Source organism: Plectropomus leopardus, chromosome 8 (assembly GCF_008729295.1).
Source record: "Plectropomus leopardus isolate mb chromosome 8, YSFRI_Pleo_2.0, whole genome shotgun sequence".
NCBI lineage: Eukaryota > Metazoa > Chordata > Actinopteri > Perciformes > Serranidae > Plectropomus > Plectropomus leopardus.
Genome location: NC_056470.1, coordinates 10,529,394 through 10,552,507, shown reverse-complemented (window position 1 = coordinate 10,552,507; position 23,114 = coordinate 10,529,394). Strand labels below are relative to the sequence as shown.

The following is a 23,114-nucleotide window of genomic DNA, read 5'->3' as shown; positions in this document are numbered from 1 at the left end:
TGATTTTGTCTTAGGGGTGAAACTTTTTGTAACACATGGCTGAACTTGTCACTGTTAGGTTTGGCAAATAAATACTTGGTTCATGTTTTAGGTTAAAATAAGTATGTAACATCAGTAAGGTCAGTACCTCACAAATGGATGAAAGTTATCTATGCTGTATATTATTAAAACAGCACTAACTTTCTTATTCATTTAATTCAACCTTTATTTAATCTCGAGATATCATTGAGAGCATGCCCTCATTTGCAATGATGTCGTTTTTTAAAACAGCACTGATTTTGGTAATATACGGGACACAAACAGTGGCGTCCTGTTTGAAAGTCTGTGTTTGTTTTACCCCCCTCCTCCTCTGCTCCTGCCCATCACATGCAAACTTTCTCAGTCTCCATCATGGGAGGTAATTGAAAGCACAATGTGTCTACTAGAGATAGCAAAGGGCGACTGCAGTGTCCGTATCACATACCAAGAGGCTTGAAAAAGCCTTGGTATTTGATTAACTGGGAATGAAAACAGTGGAAATTTTGCTGTCAGGTGCTTTACAGGAGAAGCAGTGCAGATCATCTGTGAACCACAACAGGCCACTGATGAATGGCACTTTTTAACTGGCTACATTTGGCCGTGCCGGTGTGCTACTTGTTATGTGAGTTTGCACAAGAGCTAGCGCTTATGATGTTGAGCTGAGAAGCAGGAGGCAGTGGAGATACAGTCAGCATCGCACAGTCCAACTGAAATATAATTTTTAGTCTGCTAAAACATAGATTTCTGCTCTGCAAATCACTTGTACAGTGTTTTCATTAGAAAAGAAAGATCAGTGTAAGGGAGAAATTGATGTTTTTGCATTAATCAGAATATGGTTAGGACTCAGTCTACATAGTTATAGATAGATATAGATATTTGAAACAGACATTCAAATCATTCTATCATAAGCAGATGCTTACACTAACAACCAGACAGCAGTAAGCAAGACAACACAAGAGCTTATCTTGTTTAACAAGTGATCAAACAAACATTCACTGGGGAAAAGTGCACTGCTAGCATTAGTTTGTATTAGCTGTGCAGCACAATAAACAGCATCTACATAAATATACCTCCAAATGTCACTTCAGTTTGATAGATGCTGCTGTGGTCTTCAGCCTTCAATCAATCAATCAATCAATCAATCAATCAATCAGACTTTATTTGTATAGCATTTTTCATACAGATGAACTGTAACACAAAGTGCTTTATACAATAAAACCAAAATCTACCCCCACCCCCCAAGACACACGCACACACACAAACACACACACATGCATAAGCATGTAAATAAAAAAACACAAAAAAATGTACTCATTAAAACCGGGAACTGGGGAAATGCTACCAAAATGAAGCATTTCCTTGAATAGCACTTACAAAATGTTGTCAGCCCATTACATGTAGAGAGCCCGAATTTGTTTACCTATGGTGTACCACCTGCAGCAATACATTTAAAAACAGGTTGACGTTACTTTTGACTGCAAAAAGGGATGACTCAGCATACTTTACATTGCCAGAGACAGTATGGTGCCATTTCCAGTTTAATCCAGCCTCTACAAGCCATGTGTATTAGTCCGTATTAGTTATGAGGGTGCTGGTATTTCATTCCTTTGCTGTTTGCTTGTCGATTTAAGGCAGCATAAGCAGCATTTTGCTGAATTGAAATAGAGTGGAAACCATGCCCACCATGTCTCTACACAGACAGAAACTCTAATATCAGTTTTGAACCCTTTAGCTGGCACAGCTCTCTTTAATGAATAATTGGCAAGTTGAGGTTCTCCGGTCTTCCCCGGCTTGTCACGCTCTCCTTCTCCTTGCTTTTTTCCTTCACTGTCAAAAATGTTTTTTTGGTGGGTGTTTTAGTGAAGAGGGTACAGCTGTGTGCATTTCTGTTGTTTTACCATCTGCCACTTTGGGCAGCTTTCATGAACATCCATCCATTCCTGTTTCTGGATGAGGCACATCTCTTGTGCTAGTTGTCAGTTTGCGGGTAATTGTACCTGGAGACTAGGGAACAATCGGGCACAGTTGTACTTGTGAGTAACATGTTCATTTTGTTTTCAGTTTTTGCAGCCAACAAAAAGTGATTCATATCAGGATTCACTAAAAATATTCACATAAGGACACCATGCTGTGTATTGTTACTTATTCATTGTAAAGTCAAAGATCATGCATTCTGGTGCATCTCCAGTTAGACAGTACAGGTCTTTGACATAATGGTCAGTATTGTATAACAGCTGTATTGATTATTTTTGGACATGTTGAAAGGCAATTCAAAGTATCCATGTCCATGTGTTCACAAGGGTCCGGTGGGGTCGGCTTCGGTCCACTTGACGTAAATGTTGTCATCCATGTCGGTGAGGGTCCTGTGTGGATGCAATGTGTTTGCATAGAGTGGTTTGTATGATATCATACGAATTAGCGCCCCACAAATGACGTTACATCCTGAATGTACAGTTACGGAGGTTAGGTTTAGGCAATAATAGTTACTATGGTTAGGTTTAGAAAAAGAAACATGAGTGTGTGTCTTTAGGGTTAGGCAAGCAGGGTCACTGTGGTTAGGTTTAAGAAAAGAAACATGGTGAGTACATAGCTTAAAATGAATCAATGTTTACACGGTTCCAAACCGGTGTCTCCATGGGAAAGTCCTGGGAGAAAAACCTCTCTTTTGTGACTGACCCACTGCACCAAACTGCCCCATCACTGCTTTCTTGTTTACTTGCATCAGCTCATTGGTCACATGATCACAGCCTTTCAAAATACATGGAATATGCATGAATTTGGGTGCATTCATTTTTCATAGGAAAACATACAAACCGTCTGCGAGAATAGACTCTCCTCTACAATTAAAGTGTTGATCATCTTGTGTAAAAGAGCTGTTAGTCCCCAACAAAGTTTTTGGTTTAGAACCTTTATTGTCCAGATTTAGTTTCTGAGCCTTGACCTGACAGTAATAACATAACAGAGGAAGCACAGAGCCCTTGTTATTTTGTTTGCAGATGTGGTTTGACAATTAAACTCTATGTGCTGATGAATCAGATGCAGTTGAAAGGTATATATCTTGATATCAGCTGGACCCTGATTAAAACAAAACATAACATTAAACCAATGCATGGTGAAGAGCAGCTTGGGTATTGATGTAAAGTGCTGTCGCGCATTGGGTCTGCAAAACAAGAGTCTATGTGACGAGCAAGTAAACACAAATGAACAAACATTCATCTGAAGTGATGTGATTCTTCATGTTTGTGTACTGTATGCACTGTAAACAACATTCTTTATCATCTCATCAAAAATGCATTGAAATCCCGTCAATCCCCCGATTCTCTCTTCATCTTGCTCTCTTTGGTCTTTCCATCTTTCCTCCTGTGTCTTTTGATGGCTCCCTTTCTCACTTTCTTTGTCCTTTTCTGCCCTTTTCCTCCTTTTATTCAATATCTCCCTTTGCTCACTCTATCCATTTGCATTTCCATTTTCCAAACGCTTTATGAGTTCTTACTTACGTACTTACTTTTTTCATCAATCCGTCTATTGCACTACCTCACCGTATTGTTTTTCTGTCTGACTCAAATCTACTATTGATCTAAGAGCACCAGCTTAGACCCAGGCTTTTAATCACAAGTTGCACGCACACACACACAAGCATACATGCGCGCACACACACACACACACACACATACACACACACTCTCTTTCTCTTCTTTTTCTTTGTGTTTGTCAGTGTCAGTCACTAAATTCCTGTATGCTTTACATCTGTCAGTCTGTTTGTCAGTCTGTTTTCAGTCTGTCTGTCTGTCTGTCTGTCTGTCTGTCCGTGCTTGAAAGTGCACATGTACATGCACATACTTACTCACAAACATGAAGTTCACATATAGGCTGTGATCATATTGGACTGGGCTCAAAGTGCTGAGGCAGATTTTAATTAAGAAACATGCATTATAGTGTGATAGCGGTCAATACAATCGACCAGTTCGGGTTATTCAGTGAAGGAAGGCAATGGATGAATGGCACAGAAGGTTTGGTTCGTGCCTGTGCCTGTGTCTGTGCCTGTGTGTGTGTGTGTGTGTGTGTGTGTGTGTGAGTAGATGACACTGGGGATCTGCACAGGGGTGTGTTGATGTGCAAGACTGAGACAACAGAGTATGGACAGAGATAGCACGATAAGAACAGGATTTATGAAACTGGAATGGATGTTGTCGTGTGTGTGTGTGTGTATGTGTGTGTATGTATGTGTGTTGGTGCACAGCCTCAGAAGTGAGAGGTGAGCGTGTTTTATGACTTTCTCTTGGCCAGGAGCTTGCTGATGGTAATCATGCTGAGATAGACCTTTGTGAGTGTGTGTGTGTGTGTGTGTGTGTGTGTGTGTGTGTGTGTGTGTGTGTGTGTGTGCGTGTGCGTGTGTGTGTGTGTAGTCCATTCATCAGGACAAAGCAGAGAATGAACTGTCAGCTGAGGTGCTATTAGGTCTTGAATGAAGGAGTCTTTCTCCGTGTCTTTAGATGTTCTCTCTGTTCCAGCAGCCTGTTTTCAAGAAGTATTAGTGGGTTATAGGAAATGAAAGAGGAACACTTTGAATATAAAGCCAGCTTTAGATGTTTAATTGAACTCTGGAATATTTACTCTCTGATTTTTCTAATCATTTAGCTCGGGAGGCTCAGTAACTCCACAGACGCCTAAAGCACAAACAGTTCTTTAAAAAAATAGAGGTGATGTGAATCAGGCTTAAGAAAATCTCAGGACACAAGGCTCCAGCTATATGAGAACATGGATGTTGACATGTGATAGCCACTACTTCCTCCACTTTGGCAACATGAGTATGACAAAATTACTCAAGATTAAAACTAAAGATTAAAATCAAAGGCTCTTGTTATGCATTTTCCTTTGTATCATAAACACAGAAGTACTGACCGAGTTACAGGAACTGGAACCAGATTTGGTTTGGTTGACAAATGCCCCATAATATCTCTTGAGTCATATATGAATTTAAAATTCTTTGGAAGAAAATGGTTACCCCAACCAAGATCCTGGTTCACTTGGAAACCAACTGTAGAGGGAAACGTGTAAATAAACAAGTCATATTCTACAAAGCAGGCCTAAACTTTAAAATGAGAATGAGATAAATGAGTAAATGAATGATTAAGAGTGATGACATCTTATGTTTTCAAAATGTATCAATTTCATTGTGTATTCATTTTTATTAACAGTGATAATTCAGTATCATTAAAATCTTCAGCATCTAATCTGTCAAAGTGATCTCATTTTGTCAAACACAGCCCTCCCTTATTTGATGCCATCAATCTTTTTGTAGGTGCAGAATGGCAGGTTTTCCCCGCATCTAATGCCAGCATAAATCTCTATCAGCCGTAATTATAGTACAGAGAGTGGTGTCTACATTAACGATGGCTTTGTTAATTGCATCAGTAAGCTGTAACAGTGAGCCAGAATAACCAACCACAGGACCCCGAAAATGAAGCAGTTAAATGGAATTCAGCCATCACTGATTTTATTATTTCCACCTTAGCTTTTCTTACTGCGACATGCCAAAATGTCTTCCTAGAAAATGATCAGTAAAGCATAAAAATTATCTAAAATGTAGTATAATGTCCTTCGTCTCATTTTTGTACAAATTGTTAGTCCTGCCCGTTTTTGCTTTGTGCTCCAATAACAGTTGAGTGAGCTCGGTACCCGGCGGGTGGCTTGCGTACCTGTAAAAGCGACACTTGACAAATTACATTACATTGGTGTAACAATCTTCATAGACACATTAAATTGTATGTTGTTACATCTTGAGTGAACTAATGCATAGCTAAATCAAGAGAATCATAGCCTGACAGGTTTGCATCCCCCTTTTATGTGCGGAAACGTTAAGGAGGTTTTGAAGGGGACAGGTTGATTGCTGACGTATTTTTAAGATGATATGAAGTTCCTCCGTTCATATTATATCTGTAAGGCTACGTTCTGCTCTATTTTTTATTTGGATATACACAACGCCTATCCTCCATTGTGAATATACTCCTCCACTGCATAATGTCATCCTTGCTGTGGGCTCCATGAAACTATATTGCCAAAAATACACACAGTAGCACCCAGATAAACCAGGCCCACAGGAAGTGCACCAGACTTTGAAGCCAATATTCTTGTGGCCAAACAGAAGAATTACATACTCTGAGTCTGTCATGTGATGCCATTGCACTCAGAAAGACTTCCCATTTATAAACAGTGAGAAAGAGGCAGCTGTAAATCAGTGAATACATTTTTTTGAGCTTCACAACTCCTGCCATATGACTCGTTTCACTAACAGGAATTGAATGCATTTAGTCTGTTTGGAAAGTCTCAAGAGCAGCAAGATTGAATCACATAATTTACATTACATTTGGCAGACTGCTAAACCAGAAGTTGCCGGCTCTGCTGGCGGAAGTCTCTGGCGTGCCTGCTCTATTGGCCCTCTGATACTGAAGCAGCACCGATCATCCGGGTCATTTTTAGGGCTGCACCTTGAAAATCGGAGATTGGAATCATCAATTGGAGACCCCCAGCCGACTTAGATTACTTCAAGTCGAGCAGTCATTTTTTTCGGTGTGTGTTGTACTTTAAACCTTTGAACCTTTATATGAAAAAGAAAACAAATCATTGAATATTCATATTGAACTGCCTAATCCGATTCGACTGGTTGGTGGGGCCCAGCCCTAGTTATTTTATACGGGCAGTTTTTGGCTTCATGCCCTCATAGGAATGAAAGTATCCAGTAAAAACCCAGTCCTCTTCATTCCTTCAATTTATATTTTCCATTTCTAAATCCAGCCAAATTGAACCACCATGTTTGTTTTTGTCAAGCCCGTCTGTCCTACCAACGTTGACTAAGGGGGGCACAACTTCCGATCAGTCATTTTAGAAAATGCACTGATACCTACGAGAAGAGCCTTTACATTTTTGTCCTCATAAGAATATTGGGACTGTGTGTCTAAAGACCAACATTTTTATTATATTTTCTTGCACATGTATTAAGCCCTTTTACATTTTATTGATCTCTTTCTCAGTTTTAAACTTTTATATTTAAGTATTATTTAGTATTGTAAAATATGCAGTTTTGACGTCAAACTTTAACTTGCTCTCGGATCAATCTTAAGTCTATATTCAGTGTCATTTTGGTTCTGAGGATCCACCTTGCTCTGTGATAGCTCCGTTTCTTAGTTGTCCTCACAATTATGTTGTTTCTGTCCTTTAGTAAGTTCCTGTAATTGGGTTGCATTTGTGATGCTTGAGTGCAATAAACTCATGTGATGTTTGTAGAGTTCTATGTTTGACTAGTTCTAGACCTTTCGAGTAAGGACATTTTGGCCCGTCTCTTCTTCTTTCAAATTACTTTTTGGGAACCTTAAGGCTTAGTTAAGGTCAGAAGTAGAGCAAGCTTATAATGTAGGCATACACTTGTGATGTTCAAGGTAATGGGAAAGGTTATGGTAAGAAGCAAGAGGATCCATTATGTCAGTGGGTGTCCTCACAAGTCTTTAGAAGGGATAAAAATGTGTGTGTGTGTGTGTTGGTGAGTGTTTCCAAAATTAGCTTTAGAATCTCAGTGCTTCATCATGGGAATATTTCCTGGAACGTCCTCTGTCTGTGTGGAATATTGATCAGTACATTAGTCTACTGCCATGACTGCGAGCGGCCAGACAAACTGTTCACTCACTGGAGTCACTCTGCATAAGAGCCTCCACTCAATGACTGACAGTCAAGATAAATGTGAAACATACAGCATGTGCTCCCCGCCGACCCACTAATGCTGCATTTCACATATTGTCCTTCTTCATATACGGCATTACAAACCTAACATTAATTGTAACATTTAGTCATTTTCATGCAGTTTCACCTCAAGCATGTGTCTCGTACCACCAGAATGCCCTCAGTAAATTCAGATTTTACTGCTGCTGCCATTTTGCACAGCATGTTAAAATGCGTATGCCTCTATTCATGCATACATTCTTGGTTCTGATTTATATACTTCTGAGTCCAGAGCTTACATTAGTTTTCTCAGAAGTATCTTAAAGATTTGTCTCATCTAAATTCCACAATGGAAAATAAAACATTTTGTTCAAAGCATATATATCAAACCTTTGAATTGCCAGCTGCATCCCTTGTTTGTTTAGTGATTCTTATTTGTTGATGAGCTCACTGACAGTTTTTGCCTGTTCAAGAAACAGTTGACCAATCAGAGCCTCGTAGGTAGGGCCGGGTATGGGTAACCATAAGGTTTTGAACAAAACAACCTAGTACCAAGTAATACTGAAATGTGTCCAGTCATCGCTTCCTGAATTTGATCCTGTTTGCACCATGCGCTATGGATGTTGACATGTGATTTTGTGATCGATGTGATTTAGTTATTTTCTTAACTTTTTGTAACTTTTTACTAAATTCTTGTCAATTCTTGAGTAATTTCTTGCTAAGTTGCTCTTTGCCCTTTTCCCTGTTTTTGAATGAAATCAAGCTCTTTTTTTTCAGATTTCAAAGGGTTAAGTCAAGGTTCCTTGCAACAGCAACTCTGTCTGTCATGGTGATTGAAAACAATGTTGACTGACAAAGGCACAAAGACATCTGAGCTCCTCAGACAAAAAAAAGGCAAAGACCCTAACCTCCCAAGAAAAAAAATTCTGCTAACATTAACACAATATCCACTAAATAAACGAAAAGTGAAAAGTGAAACAAAATGGCAAGAACATCCATTTTGTTTAACATGCTAAATCATGAACTGTATATAAAAATGAATGACAGTCCCCACACCTTCCATGTTTGCTGATGGGACATATCTGAGATAACTAAAGATGTATGCAAGAACACTCACCTTTTTTTTCTTGTAGCTTTCAAATCATCAAAACAGTATAAATTGTCCTATCAGAGCTGATAGAAGGATGAGAGAGATGTCAATCAACCACAGTCTGTTTACGCCCACAGAGTCCTGATGAGAGATCCAATCAGCCAAAACAAGTGAAAACATGTGTGGGTGCCTTAATTGGCATAATCACACATAATTTCATAGTTTCTGTCATTTTTTTAGGTAGTTGTTTTTATCCTCTATCCCTGATTTAGATTCTGCTTTTTTGTTTTTTCGAAGAGCACCTGGTAGATAAAATTACTCCATGAATAGACTCGACTCAACCTAAAAAAAGCATTTGTTCTTCTGTACATTCAGCGTATCCTCATCCTCGCCCTGCATATCTACAGACACCCCTACTGTTGTGTGTTGCCCTCCTCCCCCTTCGCTTCTCTGTGTTGCCCTGAAAGGCAGCACACTATGATGACAGGCAGGTCTATTAAAAACTGTGTACATGTTCCTGTGTGCAGGTGCATATGTACTCTACAGGAGCATGTCATGCTCTATAATGCACTACATGTGAGTATTAGTGTGTGTGTGTATATACAGTCTAGTGTGTGTGTAGCCTGGTCCCACGACAGAGAAAGTGAGCTGTTCAGACCACAACACCAAACCACAAACATCCTCTAATGCCTGCGGTGGGCTTCATTTACTTTACATTACATGTGACATTTCCAGCGACTCTGAGCCAATTACGCTTTATGGCAAGTTAATTCTACCTCACTTTGATGCAATAAAGGCCCCTGTAACAATGTCGTACTTGTACTTCTATAACAGACCTTCCACTGTTTCTCCATAGTTAGGGAAATTATGGAATGAAAGATCTCAAATTTGTAATTTTTAGAAGCAGCTGTTATACGCTGCTTCCGCTCCTACTGTGCTGTTTTACTCCCCCCACTGTTTTCTGGAGCAGGTGTTGACAGATACAATTTTGCTAATACTGTCACAGAGACAAAGCCTGAATGTAGAAGTTATGGTTAAGAAAATACTTCATATTTCAGTTTTTCACTTCTTATGATGTAAAGTGTCCGTACCTGATGCCCAGTGCCATGTGGACGGCACGGTTGAAACTTTCAGTGGCCACCTTGGAGGGCTGCATAACACAAAAAAAATACACATACAAACTACGTTTTAAGTTAAAGTATAATTCAATACATGGATAGATGTTAAAGATAAAATCCTCTGTGTATTTCAGGGTACATCTCACCATAGCACTTAATTAGTTAGATTTCAGTTATGAAAGAGAGAAACGTCACTGCACCTGCCTGCGTATTCTAAATGGGTGAACAGGTTGTCGTTGCAAGGAGCTTATAACAACATAATTAGGTTATTTGTTTGGTGGCTATCATAATTATGACACAGGCAAAGGAGGAAATTAAGTGGTGTAGCGTAAAGGTTGTGTTACCTTGATCACGTGAGGAGTCCATTTGAACATCCCCCTCATGGGATATGTATGAGGAAGTTGGAGGAAGCTTAGAGTGCACAAGTTGTTTTGTGTTTGCTGAAGTTTCCAGAAATGGTGCAGGCCATGGATGGTGCAGGCTGTACAGAGTTGTTCTTTGTACATTTTTAACATGTCTGAGGAAAATTCTGATATTCCCAATGGCCTCATTTTTTCCCCGACACTATGCTTTTGCATTACTTGTAGCTTGTTAAACTGTTAGCCTCGTTGGCATCTAGTCGGCGACAGAAGTGCCCATGTTGCCATTGCCTAGCAGCGGCCCTCTCCTGACTTAACCACTTGAACGCCAAGCATGTCTTGCACAAGGCTTTCCATGTCGTAACTACGACTTCAAGAAATCCATTTGAATATAGCAACAGACGAAGTACAATTAAAACAACACATGACACATGAAGAGATTGACTTTCCAATCAAAACAGCAAATAACAAAAACCCAGGATCATGACAACACACCATTGTCTGCGTCTTTACACAACGTCAATTGTCAATTAAACATATATTGTGGGGTTCAAAATTTCCCAAGTCATGTTGGAATGAAGTAAGTGTATAAGTAAACTGTAGGTAACTATAGGAGCAGTACCTCTGCTTCTGTTATGCTTCTAGTTGACTCTCATTGGATTAAAAGACATGCAGAATATAGAAAAATCCATTGTGATTTGTGATATTGTTTCTCCCTTTCACCTTGTCTTTTGTTTTACTGTACTCAGGACACCTCATAGTGTGTTGTCACTTACAGGAACATTCCCATTCCCATTTTGATTAGAACAAAACATTCATTTTCATATACAGTTTGTAAGGACATGTTGATATGGACCAGTACATAAACTGTAAATGTGCTGTATTTATGTTGTGAGGTTCGAGCCACTTTGCAACACAAAGGAGGTCAAATCAAAGGAGAAACCACTGTAAGATGGTTCATAGTGATGGGGCTCCTACATATGTGGTGGTCCATTAAATCTATTGAGGTGCCCTTGAATACGGCATTAATCATCCAAATGGTCCAGTGGAGTGCCAGCAGAACAGGACTGTGGCTGATTGCACTGGACAGTTCCCAGGTTATGTGTGATTGTGCAGCAGAAGGAGCACTGCATATATGATTATTACCACAACTTCCTGGAAATACATGCATTTTCAAAATTAAATATAAATAAGAGTGTTATTGGGAGGTGGTGTGAAGTTGTTTTTTTTGTTTGTGTTGAGTTGAATGCAAAGGTGAAGTGTCTGCCGATGTTGCGAATCACACCCCAAGTTTTCTCCGGCGTTAACACCTGTTCAGTACTTGTAGTGTTTGGAGAACTGGGACATGAATATTTTATGTTGACAGCTGGTCGGCGTGTGTGTGAGTGTGTGCTGTAAGTGTGTGTGTTTTTTTGAGTGTGACTGGGTTTGTGTTCATGTCACACTTTGCCTGTGACAGGCACAGTGAGTAGCTCAAACTGTCATCAAGGCCTAAAGGTTCAGACTTCCTTTTTTTTTCCTCATCTGATGACAGAATGGTGGCTTCTTTTCAAAGGTCAGTGTGTGTGTTTGTGTTTTTGTGTGTGTGTGTGTGTGTGTGTGTGTGTGTGTAAGCGGTGTGTAGGGTTTGATGATCAGGTATTATCCACTTGCAAAACAACGCTGGAAGAAAAATATTTGCCTTCGATTTTCTCTTATTTCTATTTTCATAATGTTGTTTTTAGTCTTTTATTATATTGTTTTGTTCTATAAATACTGTATCCTGTGTAATTTAAGCCATTGAACACAGGCTACATGAACGACCCCACTGCTCAGTTATGCAAGTAGTAGAGGGTAGCAGAAAAAACAAAAACATATGGAGATGCAAGGAAGGGAGACATTATAGATTTCCTCCTCTATGCTGTTTTAACTCTTTGATTGGATCTCAGTCCTCCCACCTCTTCTCTGCTTCCCTCTCCATGACTCTAGGCTAATTAATGACAAATTAGATAAGACTCACAGTGAACTCTGCTCCGTGCAACTTCCATTCCTCTTTTGTACTCAAATGTAGAGCTGCATGATTTGGACAAAGTATCACACCAACTATTTTGACAGATATTGCAGTTGGCATTCAGTTTTATTCATGTTTTACGCTCCACTCTGCTAATCTGGTAAAGCACATAGATATCTGCAGCAGAGTGCCTATGTTAGCTGTGTGTGCTCCAAGAAGTGCATTGAACAAACTTCACAGTACTGCATCAAATGTGACAAAACGGGAAGTTGTAGATTATAACTTGATGTTTTCAACCTGCATCATATCCTGATAATGCAGGTTCACATTGTTTATGTGAACTTACAACAAATTACGCACAAGAGCTGTTGTGGCAATTCTCTGACTTCAGCTCAGTCGCCAGAAAAAATGCATTTTTGATCTCCAAGTTTGGTGGCCTACATGCCACCAAACTTTGAAATGCAGGTATGTGTTGGTAACAAACACATACACATGCAGGTTGGTGAAAAACACCCAGGTTCAGTGCCACAAACAATGGCTGAAATGCTGCGAAGGACTGCCAGTAAACAACCAGTGTTGTTGTTTGTTGATCTCGAACAGGGGTCTGCAGTAGTCTGCAGCTTGGCGGCCATCTCACCAAGTGTCACACCATTTGCCATCTTTTCCACTTCCTGATGACAAAATCAGCTCATACACTATGTTACTTTAGAAACACTGATAATAATGAAATGGGTAATGTAATGTATCCATGGACAGCAGAAATGTACAATGAGAACATTTTCTTCTGCCGAATGGGCCGCTGACTAGTGCTGCAACGGTCATTAATGTGGAGATAGTAATAGATTTTTTTTTTTTTATCATGAAATGCATTTCCCTATAGATTTGGTGAAATAAATCAAATTGAGGGTTCCTCTCAGTGTGTTTGTGTGTGTGTGTGTGTGTTTTGTGTGTGTGTGTGTGTGTGTGATAGAGGCTCAATACTGACAGTTCAGCCTCTTGAATAGATGGATCTGACCTCCAAGTTAATGATTGTTACAAGAGGAGCTCAGACCTCTCTCTCTCTCTCTCTCTCTCTCTCTCTCTCTCTCTGTGTGTGTGTGTGTGTAAGGATGAATGTTTGTGTGGGTGGATGTGTGGATTGGGGGGGTGTACAGGAAAATAAGTGACAGAAAAAAAGACAGAAGTTGAGGATCGAGGAAATCAGAGTCCTGCAGGTTTGAGGAGAGCTGAGCTACTTAGGATAAGCTGGGGATGAGAGACTGCAGTCATGGTCTGCAGTGTGTGAGTGGAGTATGTCTGTGGGAAAGCAATATTTCTAGTCTTGGGTGTGAGTGTTTGTGCAGTGCATTTACATACTTTAACTTCTGTGAGATGATTCTTGTGGGACCTGTTTTCCATTTTTTAACAAGTAGGTGATGTGACACACCCATTAATGCTATTCTGCCTACATTTGTGTTAAATTAAGGAGCTCGATCTCTAATCAAACAATATTTGGTTTTGACCATGTGACCCTTTACAAGTACAGTTTAGCTAACTAAACAAAAGTACACATGACTGTTTCACAAAGACTACACCATCAGCAAAAACAATTAATTAATGAAACTGATTGATTAATTAAACTGGTGTGTGAGGCTTTAAACTTGCTTGGAGTTCTTATGCGTGCTGTCTGTGTTGAGAAACTTCAGAAGGGAATCCGCTGTCGCACCCGGGTACGACAGACCCCCCGAAGGATGCTATGGAGAGGAGGAGGTAGAGCAAGAAACAGCAAGAGGAAAAATAGTGTGGGAGGGAGAGGCGCAGAATGCAAGAGCGAACAAGAGGAAAGGGTAAGGTGGGTACTTTTGGAAAGCTAGAAGAAGTGGGGTCCAGGTATAGCTGTGCTCCTGACACACTAATAGATTGGTTCAGATCATACAAACATGGAGTAATGATGATCTCTTTCATAAGGAAAAGCAGGAATAGGCTGTTATGTTGTTGCAGAGTGTCTGACTTTAACATCGCTGTCGATCCTGTCTCAAACCAACATGCAGTATCAGCTTCCTCACATCATGACCATAACTGTCTCTCAACCACAAACCATTAGTGTTAGTTGCCTTGTAGTACAGCTGAAATATGTAGTCATTTCTTTTTGCAGCTGAAAATAGTGTCAGTGTGTTTTAAAAATGTATTGACATATAGTTTTTTTAAAGGAAGAAAAAATTAGTCTTTAAGAGAATGTGGCCGTTATCAATGTGATAATGGTAACACAGTGATGCTTTATGCAAATACAGTGTAAAGTTATTTTATTGACCATATTGAAACACAGACCTAGCAGTATTCTGATGAGTTAATGCGAAATTAAATATCTCCCTAATGAAACCAAAATATGTAAAATATGTATGAGTCTAGTTCGCTTTCTGATTTTATTCTCAAAGGAGAATACAGAACATGAGATTTACAGAGCAGTTATGCATGCTGTAGCAGAAAAAAAACATACAAATTAATTCCGGTTGGACTTAACATCAGTCAGACCATAACCAACATGGCAACAACATGGCAAATGAGAAAATGCTCATGAATCATATTTAGAGCGAAAATATGGGTCATTTTGAAAGACACTGACAAACAACATATGTTGTCGTTAGGTAATGAAATTCTTTATATATACACACACACACACACATATATATATATATAATTGCCAGATGTTATTTGTTATTTTAGACCTAACAGGTGCTATTTTGAAACTAAATGGCTGAGAAAATCATCTACAGACCTTGCTTTTGTGATTGATCAATTAGATAGAACTTCCAAACAGAGCACCGATATTCTTATTAATGTACTTTTTTCTTTAAATACAATCATACAAATACAGGGAGAAATAGGCAAAAAATGTGCCTGAAATTAGTTTTTCAGGAAAATTACAGACCTTTTTTCTCCTTAGTGTAGAGTGTTGGAGAGTGCAGAGTCAGCGTCATTTAAGATTGTCAGGGCTCATTTTCCTCCTTTCAGAAAAGACATTTTCAGCCACTTATTCCTGTAATAACTTCCACAGGCCCGAAAATTGCCTGAGATGACCAACACACCATATGAAAACTGACTGGTTTGTGAACCACACACAGAAAGCAGCAAATGAGCTATAACTTGAGGTGACACATGTGCTCTAATGCTCAGAGGTACATATGACACCTGTCAAAGCTGTCCTTTGATGGGCTTATCAGTCCCCTTCAAAGCTGTGGGCTTTAACATGATGCCTGAAGCACTTTTTGAGGGTCAGGTGATGGCAACTGCTCATAAACAAGGTTGGATATTGTCTGTCTGCATTTTATCTCAGGCTGCAGGCTGGTGTTTTATTATTTAATCAAACATAAATACTGTGTCCCAGTTACAATATGCAATTCCATTCAATATATATTAATCTTTATTTTATGTTTAAGCAGCTGGTATTCAAGAAATAAATGTACTAGTAGTAATAAAACCATTAAAGAAAATGTGAAAATGTTCAATTCTAAGAACAGAGCTTTATTCTAAAATCAAGGGCATGTAGTCTTTTATTTCTGCTCACTCACTTGTAGAACTCCCCTCCGAGTTATTGCATTAACTGGCAGATGCTACATTTTAAGTTGCTGCATGCTGCTTCATTGACAATTTTCTCTTGAAAAAAAGACATTATTCATCTTAGTGGGCCTCCCTGGTAAAAGGTTAAGAGAGAAATAACTGAATAAAAACTCTCGATATAAATTTGGCTTTGTGCTGTAGCTCTGTGTGAGTGTGCGTATTGTATCACCCTACTAAATTATTGCATTGTACTGACATTGCTTCCTGTTACATGCTGTTTAGAGGTTGTTTTGTTGAAAATGTTGGCTGGACCTACTATGCCTACACAAAACTGAAATCACTGTGTGCTTGCAAGGGATTTCTGTAATAACCAACAATCAGTTTTGCAATATACCAAAATAATACGAATGCCATAATATAATCTCAAAAATAGGTTAGGCTACTTATATAACTACTAATGACGACGATGATCAATAAATAATATAATAACTGGTGATACAAGGCACGACTATGAAGCATACCATAGTTTATGCTACAAACTGCACATTTAAGGGGACAGCTTGCTACAAAATCAGAAATACATATTTTTCCTCTTAACTGTAGTGCTATTACTGTCAAACTTCAAATATAAGCCCAGTCCCAATAAGACGCCCAGTCCTTTTTACTAGCCCAGTGTGGCGACACATTCAGACATATAAAGGGCTATCTTAATTAGAGGCCTAGTCTGGTTACCACGCAGTTCATGTTGATAGAAGTTCTTTACATATATAAAAGCGGGTTGTTGGCCACCCCCTGGAGATAATGTAAGTTAGCTGCTTAGATAACGCAAACAAATGTATATGTTAAAACATCTGTCAATATGGAGATGCTACACACATGGTTAGCTTGGTAACATTTTGTACAATTTAGTCATTCAGTTCATTTTACCGAAACCATGAGCACCGAAGAAGAAGTAATATTGGGCAATATCTCAGCAATTCACACTAAAATAATCTAGAATGATAAATGGCACAATAGGTAGGAGGAAATATGTGTTCTTTTGATTTTGGGTTGAACTGTCCCTTTGAGAAAAAATTGTGTGAAATCAGGTGCATTATTAAAGGCACGTGAAACACACGTTTGTAGTTTAGAATGTTTGCAGATGCATTATAGGGTCAGTTCACCAAAATTAATAAATTTAAATGGAAATCTTACTTGCACTAGTGGTATTCAGCTACGAAGATAGTTTGGGTTTTATTTGTCCTGGTTTAGAAATATAACCATGTCTTTTTACAGCCAAATTAATACAAGAGACCGCAATGTCAACACTTTTCACTGAAACGGCTTTTTATCAAAAGTTAGTCCCAATGAAAACCGTTCACAGATGATCACATAGTAAGTGGTGAACAGAAAGGGAATGCTTCTGTATGTTCTGAATAATGAACAGTGAATACAATATTTAAGTGCTGAAAGAAACACATAAAATCCCATATACCTCCACTGTATGGAAGCACAAACATCAGAGACTAATACCTCAAAAATACAACGAATTAAACCAATAATCGCTATGGCTAGATGCCATTCGAGGTAAACTGACCACTGAACAAACCCTAAGTGGCATGATTCTACCTCACTTGTTAGCAACAGGACTCAGGTTTGTGAAGTATTCACTGGTTTCAACCACAGTGAAGCAGAAGTGGATATTCTGTGCGGGTGTGCTGTTGATTAAGCTTGACATGATGAGAGCTGAAGAGCTGCCTGGATTAAAAAACTGCTGACTCCTCTCCCTCCGCTGTGCACTCCCTTCCATCTCCTCCCTGCTCTTTTCCGTCCCTCCATCCCTCGCTTTATCCCTCATTCATTCAAGTGTCTCTTGTGATGTTGCTTATAAAGCAAAGGGATAGACGGGGACTCATTAAAATCAGCCCCCCCCCTTTCTCTTCCTCCCTATCTACCTCTCTTCATCTCCCTCTCGCCATCTTCATCAGATGTAATTATGGCAGCACAACGTGGGAGGAGTCTGCACAGCAAAATTATACTTTCAAATCTCCTTCCGCTTCAGCTATTCAAGGAACGAGACCTACATTTTCGAGCTGATCAGAGAGAGCAGAAAAATGAGGATAAAGACGGAGAGCAAGAAAAATTGGAAAGTGAAGGGGGGATGTGAGGAAAAAAGGGAGAAGAGAAGCAGAGAGGAGAGGAGAGATAGCTACAAAGAGAATATGTTAAGGAGAAAAGGAGGATGTCAGGCTGTAGCAGTGTTGTAGCCGCTGAGTTAACAGAACATGGGATCAGTAATGCTGTCAAGCAGGAAAATGCCAGACAGCAAAGCAGGCTGGGACAGCACAGTGGGAGGAAGTGCTTAGTTAGGGTACGTGACTGATGCAGACATTTTTTTCCCACATCTTCCCCTCAAATTCAAGGAGCCAACTTGTCCTTAGCAAAAAAAAGAAAAAAAATAACGGGCGGGGTGATACAGTAGCGCATTGCATTGTGGGAAGGAAAGGGGATGGGAGAAACGCTTGAAACGTGCACAGATTTACTAGCTTTGCTCTGGTTGCAGAGGAGCTAAAATAGCACTATTTATTGCAGCTCGGTCGCTGTGGCGGATGCAAAGCTACAGTAAGAAAGGCAGGATGAGAGCAGGTTGACACAGTTCAGAGAGGAGCTGTGTGTTTTTTGCAGTCGGGAGAAATTAGAGAGCCAAGCAAGGTCCGGACACAAGGGAGTATCAGCTCTCATCTGGAGGAAGAAGAGAAGGAAGGAGGAAGACAGGAGAAGAGGAGGAGGGGTGATGCTTTTTTTTTTTTTTAGATGCCGAGGGGTGTTTCGTATTCATCTTGTTTGACTGTGTGTGTCTCTTATTATATCTGTTTGTGTCTCGCTTGTGTCATTTGATTTCTGTGTGTGTGCGCATACCTGTGTACCCATGTGGATTTATGTGTGTGTGTGTGTGTGTGTGTGTGTGTGTGTGTGTGTGTGTGTGTGTCTGAGAGATGTAATGCTTTTTCAGTCAGGTTGCGGTTTCGGCTCAGCAATCACTCAGTGCTGCAGTCAATTTGTGGTTGATTTACCTCTCTCTCCCTCTATTTCTGGTTGATTACAACTATTCTCTCTGCACTTCTGTTTTCCACAGGAAGAAACATGGACCATATTCTGTGTGTAGCCATCCAAATGCACTTTCTCTGTCATTTGCAGCTTTGAAGTTGGCTGAATAAATACAGTGTCCATGTGGTTTAGATGGGACACTGGCGCATCCTGTCTGAGTCAGCGATGATATTTTAAGTAATCAATGGCAGTCAGCTTTGAAAGGAAAAACCAATGAATCATGGCAATGTTTTGTATCTACATTTTTATTTATCTTTATTTGTTTGGTTTCTTTTACCTGGTTTAAGCGCAAAAACCTTTCTTACATTACTAAAGTGAACAGCATCATAACCTCTTCGACCTCACAGACCCAGTCAGTAAAACAGGCATGCGCATGACCCACGGATCCTTATCTTCGTTGTTCCAAAGAAGACCATACGTACCATGATAAATTTGGGGGAATTCTTAATAAGCTGATGGGCAATAAATCTAGAATATTTCTGTTTAATGGATTGGTAAAGTCATAACAGCAGTTTTCTTTCAGTAAGGCTATTAAGCTTCAATGAAGAGTCGGAACAAGCTGATAAACAATATTAATATGATGTTATAAGACAGACAAACAAACAAATTTGTATAATTTTTTTCATAGCGGAATATTAAAATAACATCTAACCTTTCTCTTCTGTCTGCAGGTCCAGGAATGGCTGTGTCTGAATTGTCAGATGCAGAGAGCCCTTGGCATTGATATGACCACGCCTCGCTCCAAGAGCCAACAGCAGATTCACTCTCCGTCCCACCAAGCCAAACCCATTGTCCAGCCTCAGCAGCCTGCACCTCAGCCAACACAGCCGGCAGCAGCAGCACAGCCCAAACCCTTGGCACAAAGTCAGCCCACCCAACAGCAGCGGCAGCAGCAGCAGCAGCCTCAGTCTCAGCCCTACGGTCAGACTCAACCCTACTCCCAGTCCCAGCCTTACCCCCAGACCCAGCCACAGTCCCAGCCCCAGCAGTATCCCCAATCTCATCCCCAGCAGTACCCTGCGTCCAAGCCAGGGCCCCAGACTCAGCCTCATACCTCCCCAGGCTTGCAGAGACACCCTGGACCTGGCGGCCCCCAGCCTCAGACAGGGTCCTTTCAGCAGGGCATGAGGTCTGACCCATACTCGCAGGTAGGCCCCGGAGCCCCAGGAGCCGCTGGAGGTCCTAATCAGCCTGGGGGTCCACGGATTCCTCACCCTGGTGCTGTGCCCCTCCCTGGCTTGACCAAGGCTCCCTCCCAGCCCGATTTGGGTCGCGGTTCTCCAATGCACCAGTCTATGGCACGGCACCATGACCAAACCAGAAGCGCCGGCTCCTCCCCAGCCCACAAACCTCAGGTTCAGGCCCCTCCTGCCCAGGACGGTCTGACCAAACTGTTTGGCTTTGGGGCATCGCTGCTCAATCAGGCCAGTACCCTGATAAATGTTGACCCTCTACCCACCGCCTCCACCCAGCCAAGCCCTGCACGAGGCAAGGTGGTGTTCAGTAATGCATCTCCTGACAACAGGCAGCAACAACAAGGGGCCCCTGGCACCAAACCATTTGGTATGGGGGGCCCTCATGCTCCAACTCAGATGGGTGGTCCTCACACGCCAAGCCAAATGGGTGGTCCTCACGCGCCGACCCAAATGGGAGGCCCTTTTCCACCAAGCCAAATGGGGGGTCCTCAAATGCAGAGCCAAACCGGAGGTCCTTATCCACCAAGCCAAATGGGGGGTCCTCATGCACCAAGCCAAATGGGAGGTCCCCAAATGGGTGGACCGCAAACACCATCCCAGAAGCAACAGACCATGCCCCATCAACCAGGAATGCCGCAACAGCAGTCACCTGCTCATCATCAAAAAGGGCCACAAGGACAACAGCAAACACCTGCTCATCTGCAGAAAGCGCCGCAAAAGCAGGAGCCCGTGGTGGCCCCTGTGCCTGCTCCAGAGCCTGCAAAGCCTAAAGTGAACTGTCCTCTTTGCAAAACGGGGCTGAACATCGGCAGCTCCGACCCGCCCAACTACAACACCTGTACGCAGTGTCACAGCCAAGTGTGTAACCTGTGTGGCTTCAACCCCACGCCACATCTGGTGGAGGTAAGAGGAGTGCTACACATACATTTAGTACAGCATACACACAAAGTCTCTGACACGCAGATGCATACATATATGTATTCCAACAAGAAAAGCATGCTTTACAACATAATGTGGTACACAGTGCAGAAAAAAAATAGTGGGACAGCAACAACTTTCTAGATGCAAAACCAGAAAGTTACACAATTTCACGAGTAGACATAATGCATTTTTTTCACATTTCCCCACACATTTTGTGTGGAGTGGACACCCAGGACCTCAACTTGCTGTAATACTGCTCAATTACCACTGTAAGCACAGTCCTTTTGGGTCGCTATGATGCCCAGTTTAACTAGGTTGTCCTGCTGCTGTCATGTTTAGTCATCCTCTCAGAGAGATGCACAGATCACGAAAGCCTGCTCTTGACCAGGTACTCTCTGCTCCCAATAACACACACACAGGAAACAAACGAGTGTCTTCTCTAAAAACTCAGTTACCCATTTTTACCTTGAGAATGACTCCTCATTAAATCTGATTATTTTTACCAGAGATTTTGTCTATTACTATATCTCACAACTGGTGGGCAACAAAGTGTTAAATAAGTTTAATACAAAAAGCATACTCAGATTAGTGTTGTAAAAGATAAACATCGTTCATCGTGACCACCATTAGTATCGCCTAAATAGATAAAAACTTTTGCCAACGACAAGCAAATAACAACAACAGTACTTTACAAATAGCCAATCAAATTTTAGTGGGATCAAAGGCAATCAGCCACATGTGGTATCAAATGTGGTGCCATTTGCTTTCATTGACAAAGGCTCTAGGCATGCATACAGTTGTTTTCCCACACTTGGGGCATTTGACATTAGGAACATGGGGCTATTCCCATGCACATTTAAAGCACCATTTAAAAACATTATATCCTGCCAGTGTCCTTAAATTGTAGAACAGTGATAACAGACAGCAACAGCCATTAATAACATGCATTAATCCGGTATTATTTCCATTTCTAAGTCTCTGGGTAGCACTAAAACCAATTTTTTTCTGTTGCCAGCAGGTGGGACTTTGCCCCACTTGCCTCAAACGGCCTCTGGTTGCACACATATATTTCGGAACAAGAGCTGTGCTCGCACACACACATTCAGAATCATCTTCTCCCAGACAATCGATACCATACAGCACAAATAGAAAATGCCATTCATTCCACTGTTGGGCTTTTTCCTCTTCACTGTGTGGATGCCGTTAGACCTGAACTTCTCATCTTTCCTTTGAGGAATTCACTGTCTTTTCTCCTCTCTTTCGCTTTCATCATCATCAGTGTTTATAGGCCTTTATTTCATTTCAGATTAGTTTGTTCTTTCACAAATTCTTTTTCTTTCTGTCCCTCTGTGATATCTGTTTGTTTTTTTCTATCTTTCTAACTACCTCTCAGCCCCCTCCATACCTCCAGCTTTGTCTGGTTTCCTGTTAAAGCCTAGTTTTTAATTTTCAATCAGTTTAGTCTTCCATAACCTTTCTATCTCTTAATTTACTCCTGAACTCTCCCGCCATATTATTATGTATGGGTATTTTGCTGTATACGTATGGTTGATATACATGAACGTATGTACATGCACCTTGGGGTAGCTGTGGCTCAGAGGAAGAATAGGTTGTGCTTTAATTGGAGGATTGGCAGTTCGATCCCCGGTTAACATATTGAAGTATCTTTGGGCAAGATACTGAACCCCAAATTGCTCCTGATGGCAGTTTCATCAGTGTGTGAGTGCTTGTGAATGGTTAAAAACTGAGTAGGAGGTGGCACCATGTACATTGACCTCAGCCACCAGTGTGTGAATGTGTATGTGAATGGGTTAATGTTAATGTGATTCATAGTGTGAAAGTGCTTTGAGTGGTCAAAAAGGACTAGCAAATCACTATACAAGTGCAGGTCCGTTGACCATTGTCCTTGCACTTTGGTGCATTAATTGTTTATTAAAACTATCGAAGTAACCCTTACTTACTCAACCACTACCTCTGAACAACTGGGGGAAAAAATGACCAAAAACACCTTAAATGTAAAGAAACTAACATGCACAACAATGGGCACAAGGTCTTTAGTCATTTATACAGCATGTTATGCTAACT

At 40.8% G+C, this 23,114-nt stretch overlaps 1 protein-coding gene across 1 annotated transcript in view; it reads left to right on the top strand.

The window, feature by feature from the left end:
- Nucleotides 1-23,114, top strand: part of bsna (bassoon presynaptic cytomatrix protein a) — a 134,025-nt gene that overhangs the window by 18,572 nt on the left and 92,339 nt on the right. The window contains exon 2 of the mRNA XM_042491585.1: nt 19,584-21,011. Coding sequence (XP_042347519.1) covers nt 19,584-21,011 — 1,428 coding nt within the window. The remainder of the gene's footprint in view (nt 1-19,583; nt 21,012-23,114) is intronic.